The following is a 26801-nucleotide window of genomic DNA, read 5'->3' as shown; positions in this document are numbered from 1 at the left end:
ACATATATGTTTTTCTCTCTTCAACAGCTTTCTAATTTTTTGAAAGAGAAAATGCCTTCTTTTTCTAATTCTTCTCCTTTGGTTATTGAATGAGTGCTTATTAGGCTGTAGTTTAACTCGTTCATAAATATAGCTTCCTGTTATCAGATCCCTATTTCCTTAATTTTGTTAGTAAACTGTACCTGTGGTTGTGCTTGGACCCACACATTGAGGAGGACTTTATATGCAGAATACTTTGATTTAATTTTATTTCCTTTGTAATTTAATTTTTTCTTGTTTTTTCCTTTCCTTCTGTATTTCTGCTTGCAAATCATGTTTGTTGCTTGAAATGTAATGTGAAAATTCAAAATTTATTTATTTAACTTCTTTTAATATACCGATGCTCAAGACCAGGTCTTATCGTACCGGTTTACAATAAACTAGGGGGGAAACCAGTTAACACAGAAAGCGAAAGTTACATTAAAACAGGGAAAGTAGAACAAGGCCGTTAGAAGAAAAGTGATAGATTAAACAATTTCTAACTGAAGAGCAAAGCAGGTAAGTGGCGAGCAATTGCTTACAGGGTAAAAAATAAAATATATACAGATAGCATAGCGGTGTCGATATGACAAGTTATTTGAGTGAGCAGTTCTAGCATAACAGTTTCTTTGTGAGGCGGAAAGAGGACGCAACCGAGGAGTGGTGGTCCGTGCGGGTTACCATAAGGCTTCTTCAGTGATATGCTTGGGGGAACAGCCATGTTTTCAATTTTTTTCTGAAGGTGAGATGACAATGTTCCTGGCGTAGATCTGGCGGTAGAGAATTCCAGTGATGTGGTCCAGCGGTTGATAGCGCTCGTTTTTCAATGGAGTTGTGTATAGCGGATTTGCTAGGGGGAACCTGGAGGGAGCCTCTGTATGCAGATCTGGTTGGCCTTGATGAGGAGTGGAGTTCGAGGAGTATGGTAAGTTGGAGAGAGGATTGCTGATATATGGTTTTGTGGATGATGGTCAGTATCTTGAAGAGTATTCTGTAGTAGATGGGAAGCCAGTGTAGTATTTTTAGAATCGGTGTGATGTGGTCCATACGGCGAGCGTTTGTGAGGATCTTGGCTGCAGCATTTTGCAGCATCTGAAGAGGTTTGGTAGAAGAGGCAGGGGAGACCAAGCAGAAGTGCATTGCAATAATCAATCTTTGAGAATAGTATGGTTTGAAGGACAGAGCGGTAGTCATGGAAGTGTAGGAGAGGTCTTAACTGTTTTAGGACCTGTAGTTTATAAAAGCCTTCTTTAGTGGTGGTGTTAATGAATTTTTTAAGGTTCATTCTGGAGTCTAGGGTGGCTCCAAGGTCTCTCACTTGGCTTACTAGTGGTATAGTTGTGGTGCTGGCTAGGGGGTTATTGTCATTGGGGGAGATGACCAGAAGTTCGGTTTTAGACGTATTGAGAACCAGGCTGAGGCTCGTGAGAAGGAGATTGATAGCGTGAAGGCAGCTGTTCCAATAGTTCAGAGTGTTGGAGATGGGATCCTTGATGGGGATTAGGATCTGCACGTCGTCCGCATAGTAAAGTAGGTGAGATTGAGGTTATTGATTAATTGGCATAGGGGGAGCAGATAGATGTTAAATAGGGTCGGGGAAAGAGAGGAACCCTGGGGAACTCCTTATTTGGAAGCTACGGGGGGAGATTCTTTGAGTATTTTTACTTTGTAATACCTGTCGCTTAGAAATGATTTTAACCAGAGGAGTGCCGAGCCTGAGATACCTATTTCCATCAGACGGTTGATGAGGATTGTGTGGTTAACTGTGTCGAACGCTGCGGAAATGTCTAGAAGAGCTAGCAGGTAGGATTGACCTTTGTCAAGGCCCATCAGGATGTTGTCCGTTAATGAGAGTAGGAGAGATTCTGTGTTTCTGCGTTTCCTGAATCCGAATTGTGATGGATATAGAATGTCGTGGGAGTCGAGGTAGTCTGTGAGTCGAGTGTTGACCAGTTTTTCCATTAGCTTGGCTATGAAAGGTAAATTGGCAATGGGGCGGAAATTTATAGGGTTGGATGGGTCCAGGTTAGGTTTTTTTAGTAAGGGTTTCAGAGAGGCTGTTTTTAAAGTGTCTGGGACTGTTCCTTGAGGGAGGGAGCAGTTTATGATGTCGGCCAGAGGTTTGGCGATGGTGTTCGGAATTGTGAGAAGGAGTTTGGTCGGAATTTGGTCTTTTGGGTGCGATGAGGGCTTCATTTTCTTGATGATAGATTCGATTTCCAAGGATGATGTAAGATCAAACGATTCTAGAGACTGTTTGTGTATCGTTTGAGAGAAGTTTTGGCTAGGTGGAGGCTGGGAGTTTGGAGTAGAGTTGGAAGATGTCAGCGAAATAAGTAAATTTTTGATTTTGTTGTCAAAGAAAACTGCCAGCTCTGTGGATTTGTTTTGGGCCTCTTCTTCTGGGATGATAGGAGGAATAGGGGTGGTGAGTGCTGCAACATATGAGAATAGTGTTTTTGGGTCGTATAGGAAGCCGTGTATTTTTTTGGTGTAGAAATTCCTTTTGATACGAAGAATGGTGGCCCTATAATAGATCATTGCAGTTTTGTAGGAGGCCAGAGTGGTAGGGGAGGGATCCTTCCGCCAGCGTTGTTCTTTATGTTGTAGGTCTTGTTTGAGTTTTCTTAATTCTGTTGAGAACCAGGGTTTTTGTTAGTGCAGGCAGGATTGATAACTTTGGAAGTCAAGGGGCATGTTTTATCAGCTGCTGAGCAGGTGATAGTTAGCCAAGAGTTCTTAGCAGGGGCCGCATTTGTGAGGTCCAAGTTAGTTAGGTCCTTGGTGAGGATGTTGCTGAGGGCTTCCATAGAACATGGTTTTCTGAATTGGTGGTCATTTTTTTCTTTATAGATGGCTCAGTTACTATCAGTGAGTGATCTGACCAAGGGATGGGAGTACAAGAAGGAGGCGAAGTGGGCGAGATCGAATCGTTTGTGAATATTAAGTCTAACGTGTGTCCTGCTTTGTGCTTGGGTTTATTAATAATTTGTTTGAAACCCATGGCCTGGAAGGAGGAAAGGAGGGCTTCGCAATTGGTGGAGGGAGAAGGGGAGTCAACATGAATGTTGAAGTCTCCTAGCAGGATAGCTGGTGAGTTTGTATTGATGTGTTTGGCTACAATTTCTATGAGAGGGGATGGGTCGGATTCTAGGAGCCCGGGGGGGGGGGGGGGGGGGGGGGTGTACATAAGACAGATTTGAAGCTGGGTAGATTTGAATAATCCAATTTCAAGTTTGGTCGATGATTTAATTGCTTGCTGGGCTAGTCTCAGTTCTTTTTTTGCGGCTAACAGTAATCCTCCCCCTCTTTTTTTTTAGTTCTGGGGATAGAGAAGAAGTCATATAGTTGTGTCGGTAATTGGTTGATTAGAGGTGTATCAGTGTTTTTCAACCAGGTTTCAGTAATTGCACATAGGTCCGGTTGAGTGTCCAGGAGGTAGTCGTTGAGCAAGTGAGATTTTTTTTAAGAGAGATGGGGAATTGAGGAGGGTTAAGGTGATTAAAGATAGGCCTAGGAATTGGGTTAGAGGGGAAATCATGATGGGAATCAGTGATCTCTTTGATCGTTGGAGATTGAATATGGGTGAATTGACTGTTGAGGGATGAGTGTGGGATAATAGGGATAGGGAAGGTTTGTATCATGTTAATTATTGTAAGAGTTGGGATGATAGTTTGAGCCAGGGGGGGAGAGGAGTGGTTACTGGAAACGAGGAGCACTGGATGGTTGCTGTGCTAGATGGGTGCTGGGAGGTAGGTTGGTGGTGGTTGTGGTGAGAGGAGGGACTGCCGATGATATGAATTGGGTAGGCTTCTGGCACGCTGTTTAAGTGGTGTGGTGTTGTCTCCAGGCGGAGAGAGAACTTGGTGATTCTAAATTAAATTAGTGCTATAACCTACTTTGAATGTGTAATCTTCTTCCCCAGGTGGTTGCTGGAAGTAGTGAACGCTGATATAGTAGTGTGATGGCTCAGCGGTGGTGGATTTGCTGTCTGAAAAGGTGGATTGCTGCTTCTCTCTTCTCCCTTCTCTCAGTGGCTGCACGAAGGGGCGCACAAAGGGGCCTGCCCCTTTGACGCGCTCCTTTGGTGCGCGGCGCCGAGGGAGCTTCTAATTTAAACTCCCTCTAATAATAAAAATTATAAAAAATTATAAAAAAAAAACCCCCCACAGTAATCTAAACTGTAATTGCACAATATTAGGTTCCATATTAGCAGTCACTACCCAGGAAAAGGATCTAGGTGTCTTCTTGGACAGTACTTTGAAATCCTAGGCTTAGTGTGCAGCAGAGGTCAATAAAGTAAATACTGTTAGGACATATTAGGAAAAGAATGATGAATAAAACAAAGTTTCATAATCCTTATATCACTCCATTGTTCAACATCTAGTGTATAGTTCTATTCAGTCCATCTAAAAAAATATATAGCAGAACTGGAAAAAACTCAGAAGAGTGACTAAAATGTTAAAAGGAATGGAAAGGGTAAAAAGGTTAAGGTTCTTGAGCTTGGAGAAGAGACAACTAAGGAGAGATATGATAGAGATTTATAAATTATGAGTGGGGTGAAACTTGCAAATGCAAATCTGTTCTTTCAAGACTAGGGCAGGGGTGGTAAAACTACGGCTCTCTGGCCAAATTTGGCCCATTAGTATCTTTATTTTGTTCCACCTATCACTTGTAAAAGTTAAATTTGGTGTGGCCTGGTCGATGCTCCAAGTTGCCTGCCCAAGCTTTGTCTTTGACATGCTGAATCACACAACATCGGGCCTTGACTGATGTCAGGCAGATCAGATTGTCAGCACCATTTAATGAGGTACTGGAAGAGTTCCCAACTCCTGCCATCAAGAAGAGGTCCTGTGCTGTGCTGCCATGAAGTGATGAGCTTGCGGGGTTCCCACCCCCTTCCAGCAAGAAGAGACCTTGTGCTGTGGCACTATGGAGTGACATACTGGCAGGGTTCTTACCTCCTACCAGCAAAAGGATATCCTACATGGTGAAGGGCATGAAGTTGACCTGCCAGTGGGAAGAACACAAGAATCTGGGGAGGAGGGGTGAGACACATGGTGGGTTGGGAAGGGGTATGAGTAAGGGAGAGAAAAGGGGTGAGGATGGGGGAACAGGAGGACAAGATGGCCGCTGCCTGATCTTCATGTTGAAGTGCTCCTCTGGCTCTTTTCTTGGAATATTTTTCTAATTTATTTCAAATGCCTCATACAAAGAGGAAAACTTGGCTGAGGGAGATTTCAAGCTCCTCTCCCGTTACCGAGCAATTACAACCTCAGACACTTTTTTTGCGGTATCCCTATTAGAGACGGCAGAGGGGAGAGCTGCTATGGAGACCAATGCCAAGCGATTGTTGCCTCCATTGGCTGAAGTAATATCCTTAAGCCACGGCGAGCCGAGAGTGTGTCCACCTCCAGCTTGGATATTTCTGAACTTAGATCAAGAAATGTTAATATCTTTAAGGCCCTGAGAAGGGAAACCATTTTGGTCTCTCCTTCGGTGAATCCGCTTGGAACGGATTCCATGGGCCTCTCTTCTGTTTTAAAATTGCCTGAGATTACACTCTAAACAATTTCAATATTGGGCTGAACAGAATTTTACCGTTTTGTCCCACGTCCTGGCCGAAGGTGGTGAGTTGATAAACATTCAGACTATGCCCTATGGAGTCCTTTTCTTACATGCAATTACACCACTATGTCCGCTCTCTTCCACACAATGATATCACCTTGGCCGTGACGAGGAAAGTAGATGACTTTCTGTACAGTGGGAGACGTAGGGTATCTCCTTGTTTTAGAAGGGATGGATCTCACTGGGTTCATGGGACTGGATAATCAGTATTGTAGAACGGTGGGGTCTGGAAGGGGGATTTACATTGTTGGTGGCATCTTACGAATTGTGTTACCAATTGATTAAAACCATATCTGCCAATAGCAACATATGGGAAATGTACCATAAATTCCTGCACAGGGCTTTCATCTCCCAAGTTATGGCATTTAAGGCCAAATTGGCGACCTCAGATTTATGCCTAAAATGCCGAATGACCAGAGGTTCTCTGTCTCATTCCTTTTGGCACTGTACGGTGATTTCCAACTTTTGGAGTCAACTTTTAAATTTTCTAAAGCGCCTACTGGGGATTTCCCTCCCCATAAGCCCGGAAACGATGCTATTTCATATGGATTTCCAAATTTTTATACACAAAGAGGAACACTGGAGTCTTGCACGTAAAATGTTAATTCAGGGCTTTCTGGAGGAAGTAACGTCATTGGGAATGATGGCAGCTTAAGCCCGGAGCTCCTCCTGATGTTGGACGACCATCCCTGGTATTCGCGTTAAATACCCCAGACATTTGCTTCCTTAACCTAAGGACTTGCGTTGGATCCTGTCCGGATGGCGACCAGAAAGAAATCCGTTGATTTCCAACAATATTCCTACCGCAAACTAGCGGGAGACCGAGAAGAGCAGCAAAACAAAATGGCGGGCGCCATGGAAGATGAAGACGGCGGGCCCGAGATGGACATGGAGTGAGATATCTCAGCGTCAGCAGACTCGATTCCTACAAGAGTGGAATTCAGAACCTGGTTCAGTGATTTGCGATTAGACTTCAAGAATCATAAAAAAGACATCATGACAGCTATTAAAGATATGAAAGAAGATATAGCTGACATTGGGCGCCGGATGGATGAGACTGAAATTCGGCTGGATGCACAGGCGGAAGACTTTAAAACTTTGGAGAACGATGCGAAGGGAATCCATAATACCTGTGCTGACTTGGCCACTAAACTAGAAGACCTCGAGAACCACACAAGAAGAAATAATTTACGGTTTAGAGGCATTCCAGAGTCAAGCGACACCCAGAATTGTGCAGACATTATACAAGAAATCTGCGTCTCTTTACTGACTGACTCTGAAAGCGCTGACACTGGCGCACAGACTAATATCAAGATTGACCGGGCGCACAGAGCACTAGGTCAAAAACGGCCGAATCAAGCCAAAGACATCATTGTATGCTTCCATAATTATAAAGAAAAGGGGAGAATTTACCAGAAGGCTCGGCAACAATCTACCATCACTTGGAGAGGGCATACAATAAATATCTTCACGGATTTGGCAGCTACTACCCTCAGGAAACGTAGGAAATGAGAGCAGTTACGGCCCTCCTCAGGCGGGAGGCCATAAGATACCGGTGGCTATACCCTTTTGGGCTTCAATTTATGAAGCAAGGAACTACTTATAGGATTCATTGCCTGGAGGAAGCGGCGAAAATACTTACGGAGGCAGGATACTCACCTCAGGATGTGAAGAATTCCACACCAACTCCGGCACCAACTTCCAGGAGAACTGAGCATCCATGCTGGCAGAGGGTTGACCGAGGAGGACGGCGTCTGCAGCGAAATCCTTCAAGTCCCTTATCCACTCCTAAAGACGCCACTTGAAGGGGACTGGTATACTTAGGGATCCATTAGATTCTGTTGATACACTTTTTAGTGGATGTTGGCTCTTGGGAGTCCTTTTTCTGTGTTTACAGTTAGATATATATTATAAAGCTATTCCGTTCATATTTCTCATTAATCTGGGGCATTAAGGTCAGAAGGTTGGCAGCCTTCAATCTGGGTGATGTTAGTGTTTGTGGTTTCATAACCTTTTCAGGGCTAGGGATGGTCGTCTGAGTTACGGAAACTTATGAGTTCCTGATGACTTTCCTGCCTGGTTACTTCTCAATCCTCCCTAAGGGGTTGATTGTTATTGGGCAAGGATGGGGAGGGCGGGATAGGGGACCTAACTGCTCGGATGAGTATTCACTTACCATACGTCTGAGCAGGGGAGGGAGTTGTGGGGATACTTATGAGAATGTGATGCATTTTCTATTGTAGAGCCAGGCGCTTTCAATGTATATGGTTATGAATCTTTAATTGGGGGTACACGGTTTTTTTTTATGTTTGACTGTGATAAACGGTTTGTTTGCTTGATGTCTGTTTCATAGATGTATGCAATAATTGTACCACTCATTGTATGGCAAAGTTGTACTGATTTACTGCATCACAATAAAAACACTTTAATTTAAAAAAATAAAATAAAAATAAAAATGTTAATTCAGGGGATTCATTCAATCCTAGTGGTTTTGGTGTGGGGGGACTGGGAAGATAATGTATGTTAACTTCTGGTATTTGGTTCCCTTTGTATGGGATTGTTAGATGTTTTGGATATTATGTGTATTGGATACTGGATGAATGTAAAATCTAGTAGCTGCTTATATACAATGTTGACTTTTGTTCATTAATAAACAATTTATACATAAAATTGCCTGAGATTATTGAAGGTGGAAGCAGCCCCATGGGTGAAGGAGACGGGAATGTGCAGGTATGCTTGCCATTAACACCATTATTTGAGAAACCGAAAGAGATAACTTTGGAGTCTGTTTGGTCTGCCTTAATTTCTATTGAGAAAGCTATTACTTCTTTACTATAATTCTGGAGAGTAATCAGTGAGTTCTGGTTACAGAAAAGCAAGTTGGATTATTGGCTTCTAAAGTAACTGAGATGGACACAAGAATTTCTAACTTGGAAACAGTGCAGCATAAATTTGTGCAATCAGATATTGTTTCTTCTAAGAAAATAGAAAACATGGAAAATGTTTTAAGAATCTTAAATTTGAGAATCTTAAATTTTCCTTATGTAAGGTTGCTTCCTCCTAAGGAACTATTTAATAGCTATTTAGTGCAGATTCTTAAATTTCCATCAGAAGCTGTTCCAATGATAACAAAGGCTTATTTTTTGTCAAAATCAGAGGGAGGTATACTTAAAGATTCTGAACCTGTTTCATGTAAAATGCATTCGAATTATTGGAACTATCTCAAGAGACGGCTATTCAGAATAGAGCCACTTTTTTGATAATGTTTGCATTCTTATCCGAGAGAAATTCTATGTTGAAATTATTTTTCCGGCATCGTCATCAGTTATTCTGCAGCCAAAAAACTTGGATTTTCCCTGACATTACCAGGTCAACCCAAGAACGCAGGAGGAAATTTCTTTCTATGAAATCTGAAGTCTTAAGTATAGGCACAAAATTTGATTTTAGATTTCCTTGTAAATGTCTGCTAAAATACCAGAATTTTAATTACATATTTTTTTAACCTTCTCAATTACGGGTATTCTTGGACTCCCATTCCTAATGTTCTCCATGCATAGGCTCAGCATTATTTTGTTTAGGGGGTGTAAGTTCAGGATTAATTATGTATGACCATGTTTCTTGTTGTAATCACTTTTGTTAAACCCTGTCCTCCTCTATTTCCTATTAATTAATGAGACAATATTTGTAGGGGAATTTAAAATTTCATTTTGCAAATTTCATGATTGTTTATATCACAAATCTTGTCATATTTACTGGTACAAGTAATATTTGTGTTTTTATGTTAAAAATTCAATAAAAAGAAAAAAGGAATGAGGATGGTGAGTGACTGAGAGGGAAGGGAAGAGTGAATGGGAGAGGGTGAGTGACTGGAGTGGAAGGGAGGGAGTGGAGGGAGGGAGAGGGTAAATGAGAGGGAAGGGAGTGAGAAGGAGGTGCAAGTGACTAAGAATGAAGGAAGGGAAGGGGATTGAGTGGGAGGGCGAGTGACAGAGCAGAGGGAAGGGAGTGAATGGGCAGGAGGGATTAGTAACAGAAAGCAAGAAGGTGTATGTGAGTGAGGGAATGAATGACTGAGAGAAGGAGACTGTTGGGAGAGTGAGTGACTGACAGAGGGGAGGGGAGGAAAGGGGTGAATAGAGATGAGGGGGTGAATGACTGAAAAGTGAGTGAGAGGGAATTGGAAGAGGGGAGTGAGATGAGAAGGTAGAAGAGGGGATGCGAGTGTGTGAGAGAGAGAGAAGAGAAAGTTAGTTTCCCCTACCTCCCCTCCACTAATCCACTACAATCTGACAGTGACTGGAAATCAAGTTCATAGGTATGGAGAGAAGTACATTTTTTCTATCCTTATTTATTTAAATGGTGATCTACAGAGGTCTACTGTTATGGGTAGATTAGCACTATAAAGAAATATAACAAATTACCATCAAAATATACTCAATAAATTCATAAATAAGCATAAAGGAAATATGTAAACAATTAATGGTATATAAGACACAAACTCACAAAAATTGCATCGATATAATCATTATACAGCTTTTAAACACATATCCAAAAGATTGAACATTTCAATGAATTTAATTTCTAATCATGAAAACAAAATTTTTCAAGCAGGATGATAGTCCTCACACATGAGTAACATAATCAGATGGAGCCCCAATGTGGAAATGTCAAAGTTTCTAGAACTTTGCTAGCACACTGAGCATGCCCAGCATGCCCTATACCATGTATCCACGTGGGGACCCTCTCTAGTCTCTCTTTTTCCACAAAATTGTAAACCTCGTGATGTGAATAGCTCACTCTGGCTATTTTTTGGCCTTGTGGAAAATTGTGGTTTTTCTTGTTTTTTTCGCTGTTTTTTTTTTCCTCTTTGCTCCATTGTGGGTCCCTCTCGGTGCCCTCCCGTAGTGTTTCCTAGTCAGGATTTTTGGTTATTTGGGTGAGTTTCTTTTCGCGGTCGATTCCCCATGGCGTAGGTTCATCAGTGCCCGCCAGCCATTGTTGCTCCGGCTGCCATTGCTTTTGGTTTCTGACACGACCACCTCCAGTTTTCGGCGATGCCCCAGGTGCCCGAGGACCATATCCATCATTGATGGAGGAGGATACTTGAGATCCTGCAGTTTGTGGAGCCTCCTTAGGAGATCGTGGGGCTCCTGGGTACATGAGAACCTTACAGAGTTGCTGCTAAGAATATGAGAACAACCCCTCACCGTGGCTCCCATTAATAAGAAGGCAGACGGGGTCTATCTCATCCAGAAGACTTCTAGATTCGATAAACATCAGCTGCCCCACCAGTCAGTTGTGGTTGAATCTGCCCTCAAGAGGGCCAAGCGCTCTTGGACTCTGTTCTTGGCTACGGTTCTTTGTGAACCGGTGGCCCAGTATAACCTTGGACCAGTGGGTTTTGTCCATCGTCCGTCAGTGGTACCAATTTAATCTATTAGTTGTCCCACCAAATTACCCTCTGTGTCCAGTTGGCGGCCGGTAGCGCATCAAGTGAATACTACTAGCGGAGCTCTCCTCCCTCTTAACGGCCATAGTGGTCTAGCCGAAGAGAGTGCGATCAGAGAAGGCTTGGGAATCTGAAGGCAAAATTCAACTTGTGCCAGGCCCTATGTGATCCCTGAATCCCAGGCTCAATGAGAGAGTGCTTTGCAGGATGTCTGTCAGGTCCTAGCAGCAAAGCAAAAAAAAAAAATATATATATACGAATGTATATTGATAATAAATCATAGTTCTCTTCTTGTCTGGTGGTGTTCTTTCTGCTGCTGTCAGTCTGTCAAAGCGTTGGATGACAATAAAGTTACAGCTCCTGCTTTTTATTTTTGCTAATTGTGATTGATTCTTTCTCCTTGTGACCTCATTGAAATCCCCAGTGTGTCTGGGATAGAGGGACAGAGACTGAGCCTGTGCCAAGCCACCCTATCTGTGTTGAGGAGTCAGGTGCTGGGATGGGTTTGTGAGGATCAAGCCAGGGAGCAAGACACTAGCCAGAGAAGATCTCACTGTCTTGCACTCTCCTGCAGCATGCTAACCAGAGGAGTTCTTACTTGCACTCTTCTGCTTTCAGATATGCTCCATAAGTAGGGAACCTGATGGAAATTTTAAAACTGTAAAAAGTTGCTAGATTTGTAGCTAAATTGTCCAAAAATAGCTAAATCTCCTTGTCTCATTTACAGTTCTAAAATCTCCATTGTCTTCAAAAAGTTGCCAGATCTAGTGACAGCATTGCTAAATGAACAACAATGGTTGTTTCTCTATCACCAACTCTCCCCTCCCCCCTACCTTGTGATTCCATCAAAGAGTTGCTACCTCCTCTGATAATCTCCATCTGAAGTATGAATGCAGGGCATTATAATCTTGCAATCTTGCAGTATTTACTGGCCCCATGCAGTTCATCCTTCACATAGAAGCTGATAGAGAGGAATGAAGCCACAGGTAAGATATGCTGCCCTCTGACTCCTGCTTCCTAGGGGGAGGTGGGGGCGGGGAAGACCTGTTAGAGATGCTGATTATGCCTGGAGAATGGGAGAAGAGATGTTTTGTGCTTGGATGGAACATCTTCTCTCTTCTACTTATGGAGGTCAGATGGAAGGGAGTGTGTGTTGAGATTGTGGGGAGGGTGTGTTCGTGTTTGTGGGAAGAAAATAATGACTGGAGTTCAATTATGAGGGGTGTGAATGGGAGGTGTAAGTGCATGTAAAGGGGGTATGAGCATAGCCAATATATGAGGATGGGGGTTGTTGGTGTATGGAGCTTGGGGAAAGTGTGAGCATATGGAAGCTGGAATGACCAGTAGCGTAAATTTAGAGGTCAGGAGAGGGTGTGAGCATAAGGAGATAGAGGTGGATGGTGTCAGGTTTTAGAGATTTGACTGAAATAAAGTATCTAGAATTTAGCAGATTTGGCTGTATAGAGGTCAGTGGGATTGTGTGTGTGAGCGCATGGCATGCAGGAGGGGTTCGTGAGAGTATATGAAAGTGGGGATTTGTATGAATGCATGGTTAGATGGACTGTGTAAGAGTGTAAGAAAGTTAGGGAGAAGGTTTGTGGGAAGAAGATATGTGGGCACAGGGGCGGATTGGCCTATCAGGGCTTTGGGCATGCCCCGGTGGGCGAGTCACCCCAATCACATGATAGGTGTTGGTCGCGGCAACCTGTGCCTAGGACGCTGAGACTTAGGGGGTGCTGTGGCAGGCGGCAGAATTTTGAAAGGGCAAAAAGTGCCCTTTCAAAATTCTGCCAGCCCCTGACTCGCCCTGCCTTCCCCCCCAGTGCCACCCTCCCGACGCCCCCCCCCGGTGGTCCAGCGGAGGGCTCGGGAGCGATCTGCTGCTCCCGGGGCCTCGGCTGCCACTAAGCAAAATGGCACCGGTGGCCTTTAGTTCCACCATGTGACAGGGGCCAACCAAGGGCACCGGTAGCCCCTGTCACATGGTAGGAATTGTGTTCCTGGCCTACCCTTTCGGTTTGAAAAAAATGGCGGATCTGTAAATATGGGTAGACATCTAGCCCAGAGAGTTCATATTTGTCTTGAAGGGTAGAAAATGAAATAAATTTGTCACCCTCCCACAGCTGTCCGAAACAGTGGATTCCTTTCCCTAGCTATTGTTGAAAAGGGCCAGGAGAGTTGCCGGCCTGGAATAAGCGATTAGTGTGGATGCTGGAGCTATAATAATATCTTCGGGCGCCTGTCAATTGTTTGCGCCACTGTTCCCATATTAAGAGAGAGTTTTGGGTCGAGTGTGTCATACTACTCCATGTTAGGAGCGTACTCCTGGGTTGCCATATTAAGGATCGCAGGGGAGTCCTGCCAAATATGGCTTGCTCTATGGCTACCCATTGTTTTTGTTCCCCTCTTCTATTCCAATCAAATATGGCCCTTAGCTGAGCCGCTGCATAGTACCCTTGTAGATTAGGGAAGCTCAGGCCACCCCTCTCTTTTGGACGATACATGACCTTTCTTGACACCCTCAGCGGTCGTTTTTTCCAAATGTACGAGAAAACTCGCCGCTGCCATCTGATAAGTACTACTTTTGGTATAGGAATAGGCAATGCCTGAAATAGGTAACCTAGGCGGGGTAGGAGGTTCATTTTCACTGAAGCAATTCTACCAAACCATGATAGGTATAGCCCTGACCACCTATCTAAGTCAGCAAAGATTTGGTGTACGAGTGGTGGATAGTTAAGTTTATAAAGATCTCCCGGGTCTTTACTGATATAGACCCCTAAGTATTTAATTTTGGTGGTAGCCCATCGAAACTGAAACTGGGATTGCAGGGTCACTAGGTCGGGAGCAGATAGTGTAACATTTAATAGTTCAGATTTTTCAATATTAAGCTTAAACCCCGATACCGCCCCAAAGTTGCTAAGTTCGTCAAGAGCCCCCCTCAGGGAAGTGCCCGGCTCAGACAAGGTAAACAGGACATCATCGGCGAACAGGGACATCTTATACACTCGATCCGCAATCTCTACGCCCTTAATGTTGCTGTTAGCTCGCACTCTGACCGCCATAGGTTCCAGAAACAAAGCAAAAAGTAGCGGCGACAGGGGGCAACCCTGCCTCGTCCCTCTCTTAATATGGAAGGCCTCTGAGTAAACCCCATTAACCTTAACCCTAGCTGTCGGCATAGTGTAGAGCTGTTGAATCCAATTAATGAATTGATCCCCAAAGTTCATGGCCCGCAGGGTGGCGAACAGAAAAGACCAGTGCACCATGTCGAAGGCTTTCTCCGCATCTACCGACAACAAAACCATAGGCTGGTGCTCCTTGCGAGCCCACCACATTAGGTTAGTGATTTTGCGAATGTTGTCGGCCGCCATCCTACCTGGGATAAAGCCTGCCTGGTCAGTGAGGACGAGTTTCGTCATAACCCTGTTCATTCTGTTCGCCAGTATTTTAGCGATTAATTTAAGGTCAATGTTGATTAGGGATATGGGCCTATACGATCCGCAGTGGGTAAGATCTCTCCCAGGCTTTCCCAGGATTGTGATCCCTGCCTCATTAGAGCCTGGCCACAGCTGTCCTCCATCCCTCAGGGAATTAAATAACTCCCGCAAGGGCTCCAATAGAGAAGCAGAGAATGTTTTGTAAAATTGTGGGGTAAATCCATCGAGGCCAGGCGCTTTATTCGCCTTGAGATCCCCTATAGCCTGTTGGATTTCGAGCAGGGAGATTTCCTTATCCAAAGCATCTTTCTCTGCCTCAGTTAAAGATGGAAGGGTAACAGAGTCCAGGTAACCCTGGATATGATCTGAGGGAACATGGGTGAGCGCCGCATACAGAGATCCATAAAATTCCTGAAACCTACTACGTATTGCTGGGGGGGACGTGAGGAGTTCCCCTGCATTATCTCTGATTGCTATTATCTGGTTTCGTGTTTGCTTAAATTTCAAGTACCTAGCCAATAACCTCCCCGAGCGGTTGCCCCATTCATACTTTTCAACCTTCATGAGGAATAATTGGGCTGCCAGTTCCTTGTCAGTAATTGCCCTCAGGTCCTCCCTCGCTTTCTGCAATTGGTTATAGACCCGTGCTGACAGAGTTCTTTTATGTTCTTGCATTAAGTGTGTTATCTCCCCCAATATTCTCTGCTTATCCTGCTGTTGGGCTTTTTTTACATGTGCACCCCTAGATATAAAGCAGCCCCTCAACACTGCTTTAAGGCAGTCCCACAACAAAGCAGGCGCCCCATTATTAGTATCAAAGTACTCCCGTATCGCGTCATGGATTTGTTGACAAAAATTTGTCATTCAAAAGAGAGTCATTTAGTTTCCAGGAGGTAAATCCCGTACCATCTGAGGTCACCTTGATTTCCGTCACAACGGACGCATGATCCTACCAAGTTATTGGATTAATATCCATAACACTGACCCTATTCATCAGTGACCTATCAAGTAAATAATAGTCAATACGGGAATACTTTTGGTGAGGAGCCGAAAAAAAAGTATAATTTCTAGATAAGGGGTTCCTCTGCCTCCATCCGTCCACAAGATTCCATTTAGTCATCAGGGATTTTAGACACTTCCTATGGGGCTTGGTACCCTCGTGTGTACCTCCGGAATTGTCTATGCTTGGGTCTATGGTTAGATTATAATCACCCACTACCATAATCGCTCCCACCCCCTCTTTGTCTAATAACGCATCTAGCTGCTGGTAAAAATCTTTCTGGTTAGTATTGGGAGTGTAAATATTCAGTAAAGTAAAAGTGGTACCCTGACAATCAAAACAGACCATCAGATACCGTCCCATAGGGTCACCTATGTATTTATGGATTGTAAAATCCTGGCCCTGTCTAAATAGTGTGCAAACTCCTGTATATTTAGATGCCTGGCAAGCCACCGAAAAGTATTTGTGGGAAAACATGGGCCAATTAAGGAGATGTTCATAACGCTTTTTTAAGTGCGTTTCCTGCAAACATATCACCATTGCCCCCTGGTCCAGTATGTCTTGCCTGAGGAACTGTCGTTTGCGGGGTGTCTGTAACCCTTTAACGTTAAGGGAAAAGAACCTCAAGGCCGCCATGTTACATTGAAGGTTATCTTAGCTAATTGGCGCAGCGGGATACCAACCCCACGGATATTATCCATATGATATTGATTCTGCCTCTCTGCCACTTGAAAGATTATGGGGCTATACATATGTGGCCATGTCCCAGGTTTATGATAAACACAGTTATGGTTGCCCATCTGGAACAGTACAATACACTTTCTCACACTCCCTTTTCCCTCCCCCTCCCCCTCCCCTTTCTTATTCCCTCCTGCATGTGCCAACCCAGTTTGGCTTGTCAGGAAAGGTATTTGAGAACAGTGAAGTCTGTATGGCAGAAAACTCAGACTCCAGTGTCGCCTATATCCGATCGAAGGTCAATCAGACCCATAGCATAACATAACTAAACTTGTGTCATAACCATATTTACGATTCAGCGCGGGAACTGCGCTGATAACTGCTGCAATACTCCAGCTAGTCACTTGAATAGCTATCCTCTGCATTTATATTATACTTAGACTCTATAGTCCATTCTGTCAGTCCCCCTCGGAGCGGAGGGTGCCGCTTGCGTTCCGCCTCAGCCTACGACCGCCGTTCTCCACCCATCTCCAGCGGGGAGCCTCCGGTCTCTCCCTCTGTTGCTGTGGCGCAGTTAGTTGGACCTGGAACCCGGCTGTAGTCAAAATGGCCACCGCCTCCTTCACATTAGTAGCTTTCGTCGTAGCTCCCTGGATTGTCACAGAAATGCCCACCGGAAACAGCCATCGGTAACGGAGGTTTTCCCGCCGGAGAACTGAAGTCACAGGTTGGTATTCTTGCCTTCTTTTCAGCGTTAGTGGGGAGAGATCAGCAAAGACTGATATCTGGAGGGATTCCCACTCCCATGTTTTCTGCTTCCGTGCCACCGCCAGCACACGTTCCTTTAGCGGAAAACGGAGAAAGCAAGCAATAATGTCTCTCGGCTGATTGCCGACTCGGGGTCCCAAAGTGCGATGGACTCTTTCAATATCCACATCCTCCGGACTGTCCGAGTGCTCTCCATGCTGCTCCTGTACTAAGAAAAATCTGCACAGGGTGCGAATCACCTCAGTACAGTCCTTGTAGGAATCTGTCTCCGGTATGCCCCGGAATCGAAGGTTACACCTTCTGTTCCTGTTCTCCAGGTCTTCTAATTTAGCAGAGAGTTCCACTGTAGTTTGGTGCAGGGAAGAGACCTGTTGCTGGAGTTTGTCTATTTTGACTTCTTGGGCATCCAGTCTGATGTCACAGTCATCCACCCGCCGGCCGATGTCCGCCATTTCCTCCCGGATCTCGGCCATTTTTTCTAACATTTCATGTTTATTGTTTTTCATGTCTTGGCGGAGGTCCTGGAACCATTGTCTAAATTCAGTCCTCGTAGGCATTATAGAGTCTGAGTTTGTCATTGATTCCGCTATATCTTCGTCCTGCATGTTTTCACTACTCAGCAACACCGGCATGGCGCCCGCCATGGAGGCCTCGAATCCTCCTTCCCCCTTGGTATATGAGAATTGCCGCAAATCGGTGCCTTTTCTTTTAGCTGTCATTGATGTCTGGTGAAACCTATTTGTTTAAGGCAAAATTCGTCCAGTGGAAGGGTGGATGGATACTGATTGATCGTGCTGATTGCTCTAGGCTCGCTGGAGCTCTAAAGTCAAGCTGTCATTCAAGCTCGTGACGTCACAGTCTCCCCCTTGTTTGTTTGTTTGTTTTTAAGCATAATTTAAGCATGAAGACTAGAATAGTTCCAATCTGAAATGGTTTTGCTTTTTTTTTTTTAAGCCTTTAGAAAATGTATATTTTTAAATGACTAAGACTGGAATGTTCCCATTTAAAAGGGAAGCTGACTAAGGATGTCTTTCTGTTCCATATCTCCCACATGAATAATCATACGACTGATAGTTTAAAGAAAGACACTTGCTTTATTGCCGGAAAGAGTAAAACAAGAGAAGCTGTACGGTGTGGGTGGCTGTCCCTTGGGAGGACAGAACCTGAAGGAAGGGTGTCATTTCGCCTTCTGATAGGAATGTGGATTTCTTATTTAACGGTTGGGAGCATCACTTTCACTTTTAGTAGAAGTGAAAAATGCTGCAAGTCTGAAAGCAAGGTGCTTCTGTGAGAGTGTAATGTGTATGTGAGATAGGGAGGGTGCTTCTGTATGTGTGTGGTGTGTATGTGAGACAGGGAGGGTGCTTCTGTATGTGTGTGTGGTGTGTATGTGAGACAGGGAGGGTGCTTCTGTATGTGTGTGGTGTATATGTGAGTCAGAGAGTGTGCTTGTGTGTGTCAATGTGTGTGTGCGAGAGAGATGGAGCATGTTTTTGGCTGGTTTGTGGCTGTGAGAGAGGGCATGTGTGTGATTGAGAGCTTGTGTGTAAGTGAAATAGAGCATGTGTGTGATTGAGAGAGACTGGCCAGAGAGGTGATGTGTGTATTGAGAGAAACTGATCAGGGAGATGATTGGTATGTATGTGCTTGTGGTTGGGGAGATGATTAGTGTATTAGAGACAGAAACTGGTCCTGAGGGTGTGACTGGTGTGTGTGTGAGAGAGAGAGAGAGAAGAGACTGGTTGTGGTCCCTAAGGAAGAAGACTGTGAGGACAGCTTTAGCAGCTACTGCTGCTTCTGGTGTGGCCTGCAAGGGAAAGGAGTAGGAGAACTGCTGGAGAGGGTAAGTAAAGGTGGCTTTTTAAGTTCATTTTTCTTGATTGACTACCATTTTAATTATTGGGTAGTATGTGATGTTTCTGCTGTTTGAAATATTTTATTGATGTTTGGAGAATTTTAAATACATTTTATGAGTTTTTAATTGTTGGATATTATTCTGTTCATAGTTGTTGTGAAACATTTATTCTGCTTATTAGTATAGTTATACAATTATTTCTGTGTTGGGATCTATAGCTGCTTGGCTAGTTCTGTTTTCCTAATAGGAGGTGTATTGGTGTTTAGGGCCTGATTTAATATTTGTAGTGTTGCCTTTTCATAGGTAGGGTTGTTACTGTTTGAGTGCATTCCATAATACAAGTGTAACTGTGTGCAGATTAATTTATGTGCATTACTGCAGATCCTGGTGGTATGTTAGGTCGATTCTGTGTATGTGACAGAGGTGAGGTATTTTACTGTATCAGTCTTATTTGTTGTATTTTCTCAAGAGGACATGCAATAGTGATAAACTGCTGTCTTTTCATGAGTAGGGCTATTGAGCCTGGTAGTTGGAGTTTGTGTTGCTATTACTGAGATGACACTAGAACCAGAATATATTTTTTGTAAGGTAAGTTATACGGGGAGTGTCATAATTCTGCTTTACATCCATAATTGTGGGTCATGGGGGTTCCTGTGGATGCAAACTGTACTTTTACATTTAGCCTTATAATGGTCATGTGTTCAGTGTGTCATGCATGTAAGAGCCATCAGTCAGGTGTGTCCCGACAGAAAAAAGGTTGAGGTCAACTAATTCATGACCATTTCAAGGTGACTGGAATTAAAAGTTCCCAGGTATGGAGAACCGGGGATTTTTTTTCTATCCTTATTAGTTTTAATTATTGATTATTATTTGGTGTCTGCTGTTTTTGAAATATTTTATTGGTGTTAGGGAAATTTTCAAAAATTTGTATATGAGTTAAATTACTGGAGGTTCTATTCATCAGCAGTTTTGAAATATATATTTTTAGTATGATTTTCCTATTGTGATTGATGTTTTATAGTTCTTGATTTTATTGTTTGATGTTTTATGAGGAATGATGGTATTTTCTGTTTTTTCCATTGCTGCATTACATACAGTCTAACTTGTTGTGATTTCCAATTTAGTTTGTCTGTGCTATTCTGTGTATATTTTATAGTCCCTTTATTCTGTATTTGGTGACTCACCAAATTGTATGTGTAATTGGGTACCCATGGGCCAGTATGGAGAAAAATCCCCCAGGCCACTATTTTCCCACAATCCGCCCCTGTGTGGGCATACAGAGGCCAGGGAGAGGGAATGTAAGTGTTATGTTTGGCCTCGAAAGGCCTTGCATTCTGTTATGTAGCGGCCTCGAAAGGCCTTGCATTCTGTTGTGTAACGGCCTCGAAAGGCCTTGCATTCTGTTATGTAACGGTGGTTTTAGTGTGCCCATGGGCCTCAGCCCAACCCCGGCCATCCAGGGCCGAACCAAGGGTTGTCGGTGGCTCCGCATGGCTGGACACTCTACCCTCTGCCAGGCCGGCAAGCTCCCATGGCCAAACATCCAAGGATGTTGGAAGGTGAATGGTCCTCTGACCATTCCGGGCCCTTTCGGACCTGCTGTGAGCAGCAGGCCTTGCCTGAGGTTGAGGGCAGACGGGCCTTGACATGAAGACACTGGAGTTGATGCAACGGCATCACATGGCACGAAGACACTTGGCAGAAGACGTGACACCAGGGCTGTGGATATAAGACACCAGGATCGATGCGGACAGCATCGCAGACGAGACACTTGACAAGGATGATGCAGACGGCATCCAAGACGAGGATTCATGGCTGGGATGATGCAGACGGCATCCGAGGCAAGACACATGGCTGGATAAGGCAGACGAAGACACTTGGCATCAAGGCAAGACACAAGGCATGGACATTGGCACTGTCTCTCAGGGCGCCCTACTCAGGCCACCCGCGGGACTGAGTCGCGGACCACCCTGTCCGTTACGCGCCCTACACAGCCCCAAGGCTGGTCGCGGACCACGACGGGAGTGGGACAGCGCAGGAAGACACATCAGGCTTCACGGCTCAGGAGCACAGGATAACCGTCCACTGGTAGCCTAGTCCACCCAGGAACTACATCTGGGGAACCCCCGGCCTACCGGTACCAGAAGGCTCCAGAGCGAGGACGAGGCGGAGTGAAGGGAAGAACGTCAGGAAGGCAGGAACACCAGGACGAAGACGAAGAAACCTGGACATGGACCTCAGGCGAAGACATGGACATGGCATAGCATGACGAGACGACATCAAGGTGAGGAGCTCCACAAAGAAGACCTTACATGGGCCCTGGGAGGCAGGAACCTCCAGGGTGAAGACCAACGACGATGCAAGGCAAGGCAGAATGAACGAAGCAGCCCTATATAGGGCTCAGGCAGGAAACAGTCTTTAGGTGGGGCCCAGACACTTCCTGTGTCTGGCCCTTTAAATATAGAAGAGAGACGCGGCCGCGCGTCGCAGGAGCAGGGCTGTGCAGGGCCCTGGACAGCGGCCTGCACAGCGTCTCTATGCCAGCAGCGTCAGATGCTGCAGAGAAGGCAGGGGAGAGCCTGGACGCAGGCTCCGACGTCGGCAGCGGCTCCAGCCGCTGCAGGAGGCCCCAGGGGCAGCTCCTGCCGCTAGGAAACACCGGGGCTTTTGCGGCCTCCAGCTGCGAAGATGAAGATGACGGGGGCGTTCCAGCCCCGAAGAACACCGCGGTTCCGGCCGCGGACCCTGAAGAAAGTTCAGGGTGGCCTCCGGGCCGCGTGGGAGGGAAGCAGAGCGCGGCTCCAGCCGCGTGGGAGGCCTGACGGCGGCGTCCTGCCGCGTCGGGAGAAGATGCAGCGAGGGTAAGTCCATGCCTGCTCGCGGGGGGACCCGCGGGCAGAGCCAAATCATAACAGTAAGCTTGTGGAGGATGGGGGAGGAGGGTATTTGTGTGTTTTTGGATTCTGTTGGAGAGAGGGCGGGACGAGGACAGGAATTGAATATGCAGAGAAGGAAGCATTATGTATTCTTTTTTTTCGTAGGAAAAAAGCAGTGGTTTTATCATAGAGTGCTAAATTTGTCTCTCTCCACATATTTAAGTCCCAGATCTGTTTGTTTTACTGTATTTTAAAATTCATACACATTTATAACTTTTCTTCTAATTCTTTGAATTATAGGCAATGGTGGCTTGTTATCCAGGTGATGGAACAGGATATGTGCGGCACGTTGATAATCCTAATGGAGATGGAAGATGTGTAACGTGTATATATTATCTCAATAAAAACTGGGATGCCAAGGTATGTGATTAATCTACACATTTTAATATTAAACATACTGCATGGATATATTTAAGGGGGTAACTTTGTAAGTCTGGCAACATTTTAAATCCAATATTTTCCCTTTGAAAATGTTCCCACCTAAACTACTGGCAAATAATTACACCTGCTAATTTGTGTACAGGCTTTTTTCAGGAAAATGCAAAAGTATGCTTGCACATGCTAACTTTCCCCCAACACCCCTATGGGGAATACATCAGCTCACTGCGGATAAACTCATGTGCGTACAAGCTATATACCTATATTAGGTAGGCAGTTTTATAACTGACCATTTTGCAGGTAAAACACTGTTTTATCTGCAAAAATGCCTTTGAAAATTACTTTCTAAATGTTTTGTAAAAAATTTCTAGATGTAAGCTATATCCTTGCATTAGGGCTAAATTGATATTTCAGTGGCAATTGCCTCCCTTTCCTTTGGGCTACTAGCTTGATTGGAACAGACTTGTTCTGACTGTGATGCTAGTTATCCACCTTCCCCCAAAATCTAGCAGAGACATCAGAATGCTAGCCTTTGTCTAGGAGCCACAAGCCACAGCTCCCTCTGGAACTTTCAAGTGGATGCAATATCATGCGTGTAAAAAACGTGCATCCAAAATGGACTCACATTTTTTGAACACGCGACATTCACCTCTCCTGGGCGCTCGATGCAATACGCAAATGAGCTGCTGCACTAAAAGGGACAAGCAATGGATAATTTGAGCATCCCTAGCGCTCTGCATCAGGTGCTCAGGAGAATTGGCTGTGAGTCCACAACAGCCTGGTGAGAGCTCCCTCCCCACCCCCTGGCAGGACTGTTCCTGATTGGTCCTTTTTATTGATAATTGTCAGTGAAAAGGACCCGATCCCCTTTCAGGACAGCTTTCTGAAAGGGGATTGGTCCTTTTACTGACATGATAGTGAATTGACCAATCAGCAGTAAGTGAAGCAGTGAATAAATTAATATTAAGTGCCCTGTGTGTGCAGCTTACCAAAATGGATGCTCAATTTATAAGCGCCATTTTATCCCGCAGCAGCTATTTTACTGGCACAATATGAGCACACAATATACACGGCCCTGAGCATGTATACTGTGGATGTAAATTGCGCGCCCTGAAATCTATTTATTTATTTATTTGCATCAAGGCTTTTTTTTTTTTTTTTTGCATGTAGTTCTTCCTACTTTGTATTGCAATGATGCTAAGTAGGAGGAACCACAGAAAAGCAGGGTTTTTTTTGTTTTTAAGTTGAGCCCTTGCCACGTGGGAAGACTTTACACCTGCTCCGGGCAGACGTAAAATTTGACTGATGCACTTGGGCGCATGGGGAATTTTTTGCTTTGCAGGGTAATAGTTAATAGCCTCATCTATATGGAATTTTTTACATGTGATGAGCACTATTAGCTGTGTACGAATTTGTATACACGTTTTGGACGTGTAGATCCCCTTATTGCATTGGGGGTTATGGACATACGTCCAAAACACGTGTCCAAGTGCTCGTTAGGCTCAGCGCGCTATTTCATCGGCCTGTAAGTGTGCATCCCCCCTGGGTCTAGCCATTGCACTTTGGTTGGAATTCTTCCATCCCTAGGAAATATGAATGCTGCATTCATAGCATCTCCATTATTAGCCAGGTATGGGAATAAAGGTGGCACATTTCACTCCCTCCCTAACCTTTCAAAAATAACATAGCAACAGGTGATTGTATGTGCAGGACTGACTTTTCTGCTAATCCAGTCATCCTGCCATTATCCACACCCTTAGACCTGTGATCCTCCATACTACCCCCCCCCCCCCCCCCCCCCCCCCTGCCTCCATACCCTCAGTCTTTTCAAATGCCTCCTTCTGGCCACTTCACAAATTCTTTGCTCTTCAAAGTTCAACTCAGAGTCTTGACTCTTGATGCCTCTCTTCCTACTTGGCAGTTTTTCTTCTTCTCCCTGTAGGTCTGTACTCCTATGTGTACACCCTCTCATGCCTCTACATGCCGGATGGCCCCCTTTCCCCACTTCCCGTTCATAGGTCTTTGAGCCATTGGTCTTTTCACATATCCCCAGACTGCCATCTGCACCTGCATACCTCTACTTTCAAAATCATAAAAGGTCTGCAACAGTGGTGTTTGCTAATTGTTGTTCTCCATTGTTTAATACCTTTCAGAAGTCATTAAATAAAGTTCAAATAGTATATTTACCAGCTCACCGTTTTCTACATGTTTTTACACATTCAAAAAACTAAAATAAATAAATAAATAATTTCCTGGCGTGTAGCCAGATGGACTCAGAACGAATGGGATAGTATCCGCATGCTAGCAGTTGGAGACGGATCTGACGTCAGCACGGGGGTATATCTATCCCCACAGGAAGCGTAGCAACTCAGTAATTTCCGTCTCCAAAGCAATTTGGAGTGCCTGCACGCTAGTTGAGCGTGCTTTCCAAGACTAGTCCGATTGGCATGCCTTCAATTTGCTCACAGACTGAAGAACAGAGCAGTTAGAGTGATGTCCGACAACGCCACCACGGTGGCATACATCAACCGTCAGAGCAGAACCAGAAGCAGACAAGTATCTCTGGAGATCGCCCCACTGATGGCTTGGGCAGAGGCGAATCTGCAGGACATCTCCGCCGTCCACATTGCCGGGAAGGACAATACCACAGCAGACTTCCTCAGCAGAGAAAGCCTAAATCCGGGAGAGTGGCAGCTGTCACCCACAGCCTTCCAGATGATTGTGGATCACTGGGGGATTCCGGACATGGATTTACTGGCGGACAAGTCCAATGCTCAAGTACCCAGATACTTCAGCCGCAAGCGCGACCCGTTCTCTCACGGAATCGATGCCCTGGTTCAGCCATGGCCTCCAGGGACTCTGCTATACGCCTTTCCTCCGTGGCCTCTGCTGGGCGCCATCATCCACAAGATTCAGAAACACCGGGGCCTAGTTCTTCTACTGGCACCAGATTGGCCAAGACGACCCTGGTACGCAGACATAAGAAGACTACTGGCAGGGGAGCCTCTCCCACTGCCTCCTCTCCGGGACCTTCTACGTCAAGGTCTCATCCTCCACGAGGATCCAGCTCAATTCTCTCTTACGGTCTGGCCCTTGAGAGGGCTAGACTGAAGAAAAGAGGTTACTCGGAGCCCGTGATTGATACACTCCTCCGAGCTCGCAAGTTTTCCACATCCCTCACCTACATTCGCATCTGGAGAGTATTCAAAGCATGGTGCGACACTCATGGCACCAATCCCCATGTACCCACAATCCCTATTGTGTTGGATTTCCTGCAGGATGGACTTCAGAAGGGTCTCTCCCTCAGCTCCATCAAGGTTCAGGTGGCTGCTCTGTCTTGCTATGGTCCCAGGAGGGATAGCAAGACCATCGCCATGCACCCAGATGTTTCTCGCTTCCTGCAAGGAGTCAAGCATATTCGTACGCCACTGAAGTGGCCTGTGCCTTTGTGGAACCTCAACCTTGTTTTGGATTTCCTCGAGGGGTCCACCTTCAGACCCCTTCGGGGCCTATCTCTCCGTTCTCTAACCTTGAAGATGGTGTTCTTGCTGGCTGTTTGTTCAGCCCGCTGCATCTCAGAGCTACAAGCACTGTCTTGCCATGATCCATTTCTCAGAATCATTCCGGAGGCTATCCATCTTCGGACGGTCCCCTCCTTTCTACCGAAAGTGGTTTCACAGTTTCATCTTAACCAAACCATATCCTTGCCGACCACGGCGGGTCTGAAGAAATCTGAAGAAGGGCGTTTATTACGCCATCTCGACATTGGCAGATTGCTGCCCAGATATTTGGAAGTGACACAACAACTACGAAAGACGGACCATCTGTTCGTCCTGCACAGCGGGAAGAAGCAAGGTGAAGCGGCCTTGTGGCCCACCATCGCCCGCTGGATTAAAGAAGTTATCAGAGCAGCTTACGTAGAAGCCGGGAAGTCTCCGCCTCTACAAGTCAAGGCTCATTCTACCAGAGCACAAGCAGCATCCTGGGCTGAATCCAGGTTGCTGTCGCCTGCAGAAATCTGTAAAGTGGCGACGTGGTCCTCCCTCCATACCTTCTCCAGATTCTACCGTCTGGATGTCCAGGCCAGGGAGGACTCAGCATTTGCGAGGGCGGTACTACATGGTCCTCAGGCAGCCTCCCGCCCAGGCGGGGAGTAAAGCTTTTGTACATCCCATTCATTCTGAGTCCATCTGGCTACACGCCAGGAAATGTTGAGATTGATACCTGATAATCTCCTTTTCCTTAGTGTAGACAGATGGACTCAGCATCCCGCCCAGCTGCCTGTGTACATGGGTTTCACCGCTTCAAGGTAAGCCATGTCTTCTGTTCCATAAGAGCGTACACTCTACCTGGTGTCAACGCCTTCCGGTTGTGAATGCTGGCGGTCTCCAGCTACTATCAATCGGTCAGGGCAATCCTGTTTCACTTTTCACTGAGCGTCAGTACACATATCCATAACAGCTTTTGCAAGGAAGATTACTGAGTTGCTACGCTTCCTGTGGGGATAGATATACCCCCGTGCTGACGTCAGATCCGTCTCCAACTGCTAGCACGCGGATACTATCCCATTCGTTCTGAGTCCATCTGTCTACACGCCAGGAAATGTTGAGATTGATACCTGATAATCTCCTTTTCCTTAGTGTAGACAGATGGA

The 26801-nt window shown here is 45.3% G+C and overlaps 1 protein-coding gene across 6 annotated transcripts in view; it reads left to right on the top strand.

Annotated features, from left to right (window-relative positions):
* The window catches only part of EGLN1 (egl-9 family hypoxia inducible factor 1), a 559025-nt gene that overhangs the window by 159607 nt on the left and 372617 nt on the right, over nucleotides 1-26801 (top strand). For all 6 annotated transcript variants that reach the window (XR_003855482.1, XM_029594248.1, XM_029594250.1 and 3 more), the window contains exon 2: nucleotides 22010-22129. Coding sequence is in view for 5 of the 6 variants with exons in the window: in XM_029594248.1 (XP_029450108.1) it covers nucleotides 22010-22129 (120 nt within the window). In the remaining variant the exon portion in view is untranslated. The remainder of the gene's footprint in view (nucleotides 1-22009; nucleotides 22130-26801) is intronic.

This window comes from Rhinatrema bivittatum, chromosome 3 (genome assembly GCF_901001135.1).
Source record: "Rhinatrema bivittatum chromosome 3, aRhiBiv1.1, whole genome shotgun sequence".
Classification (NCBI taxonomy): Eukaryota; Metazoa; Chordata; class Amphibia; order Gymnophiona; family Rhinatrematidae; genus Rhinatrema; species Rhinatrema bivittatum.
This window is presented reverse-complemented; position numbering and strand designations above follow the sequence as displayed.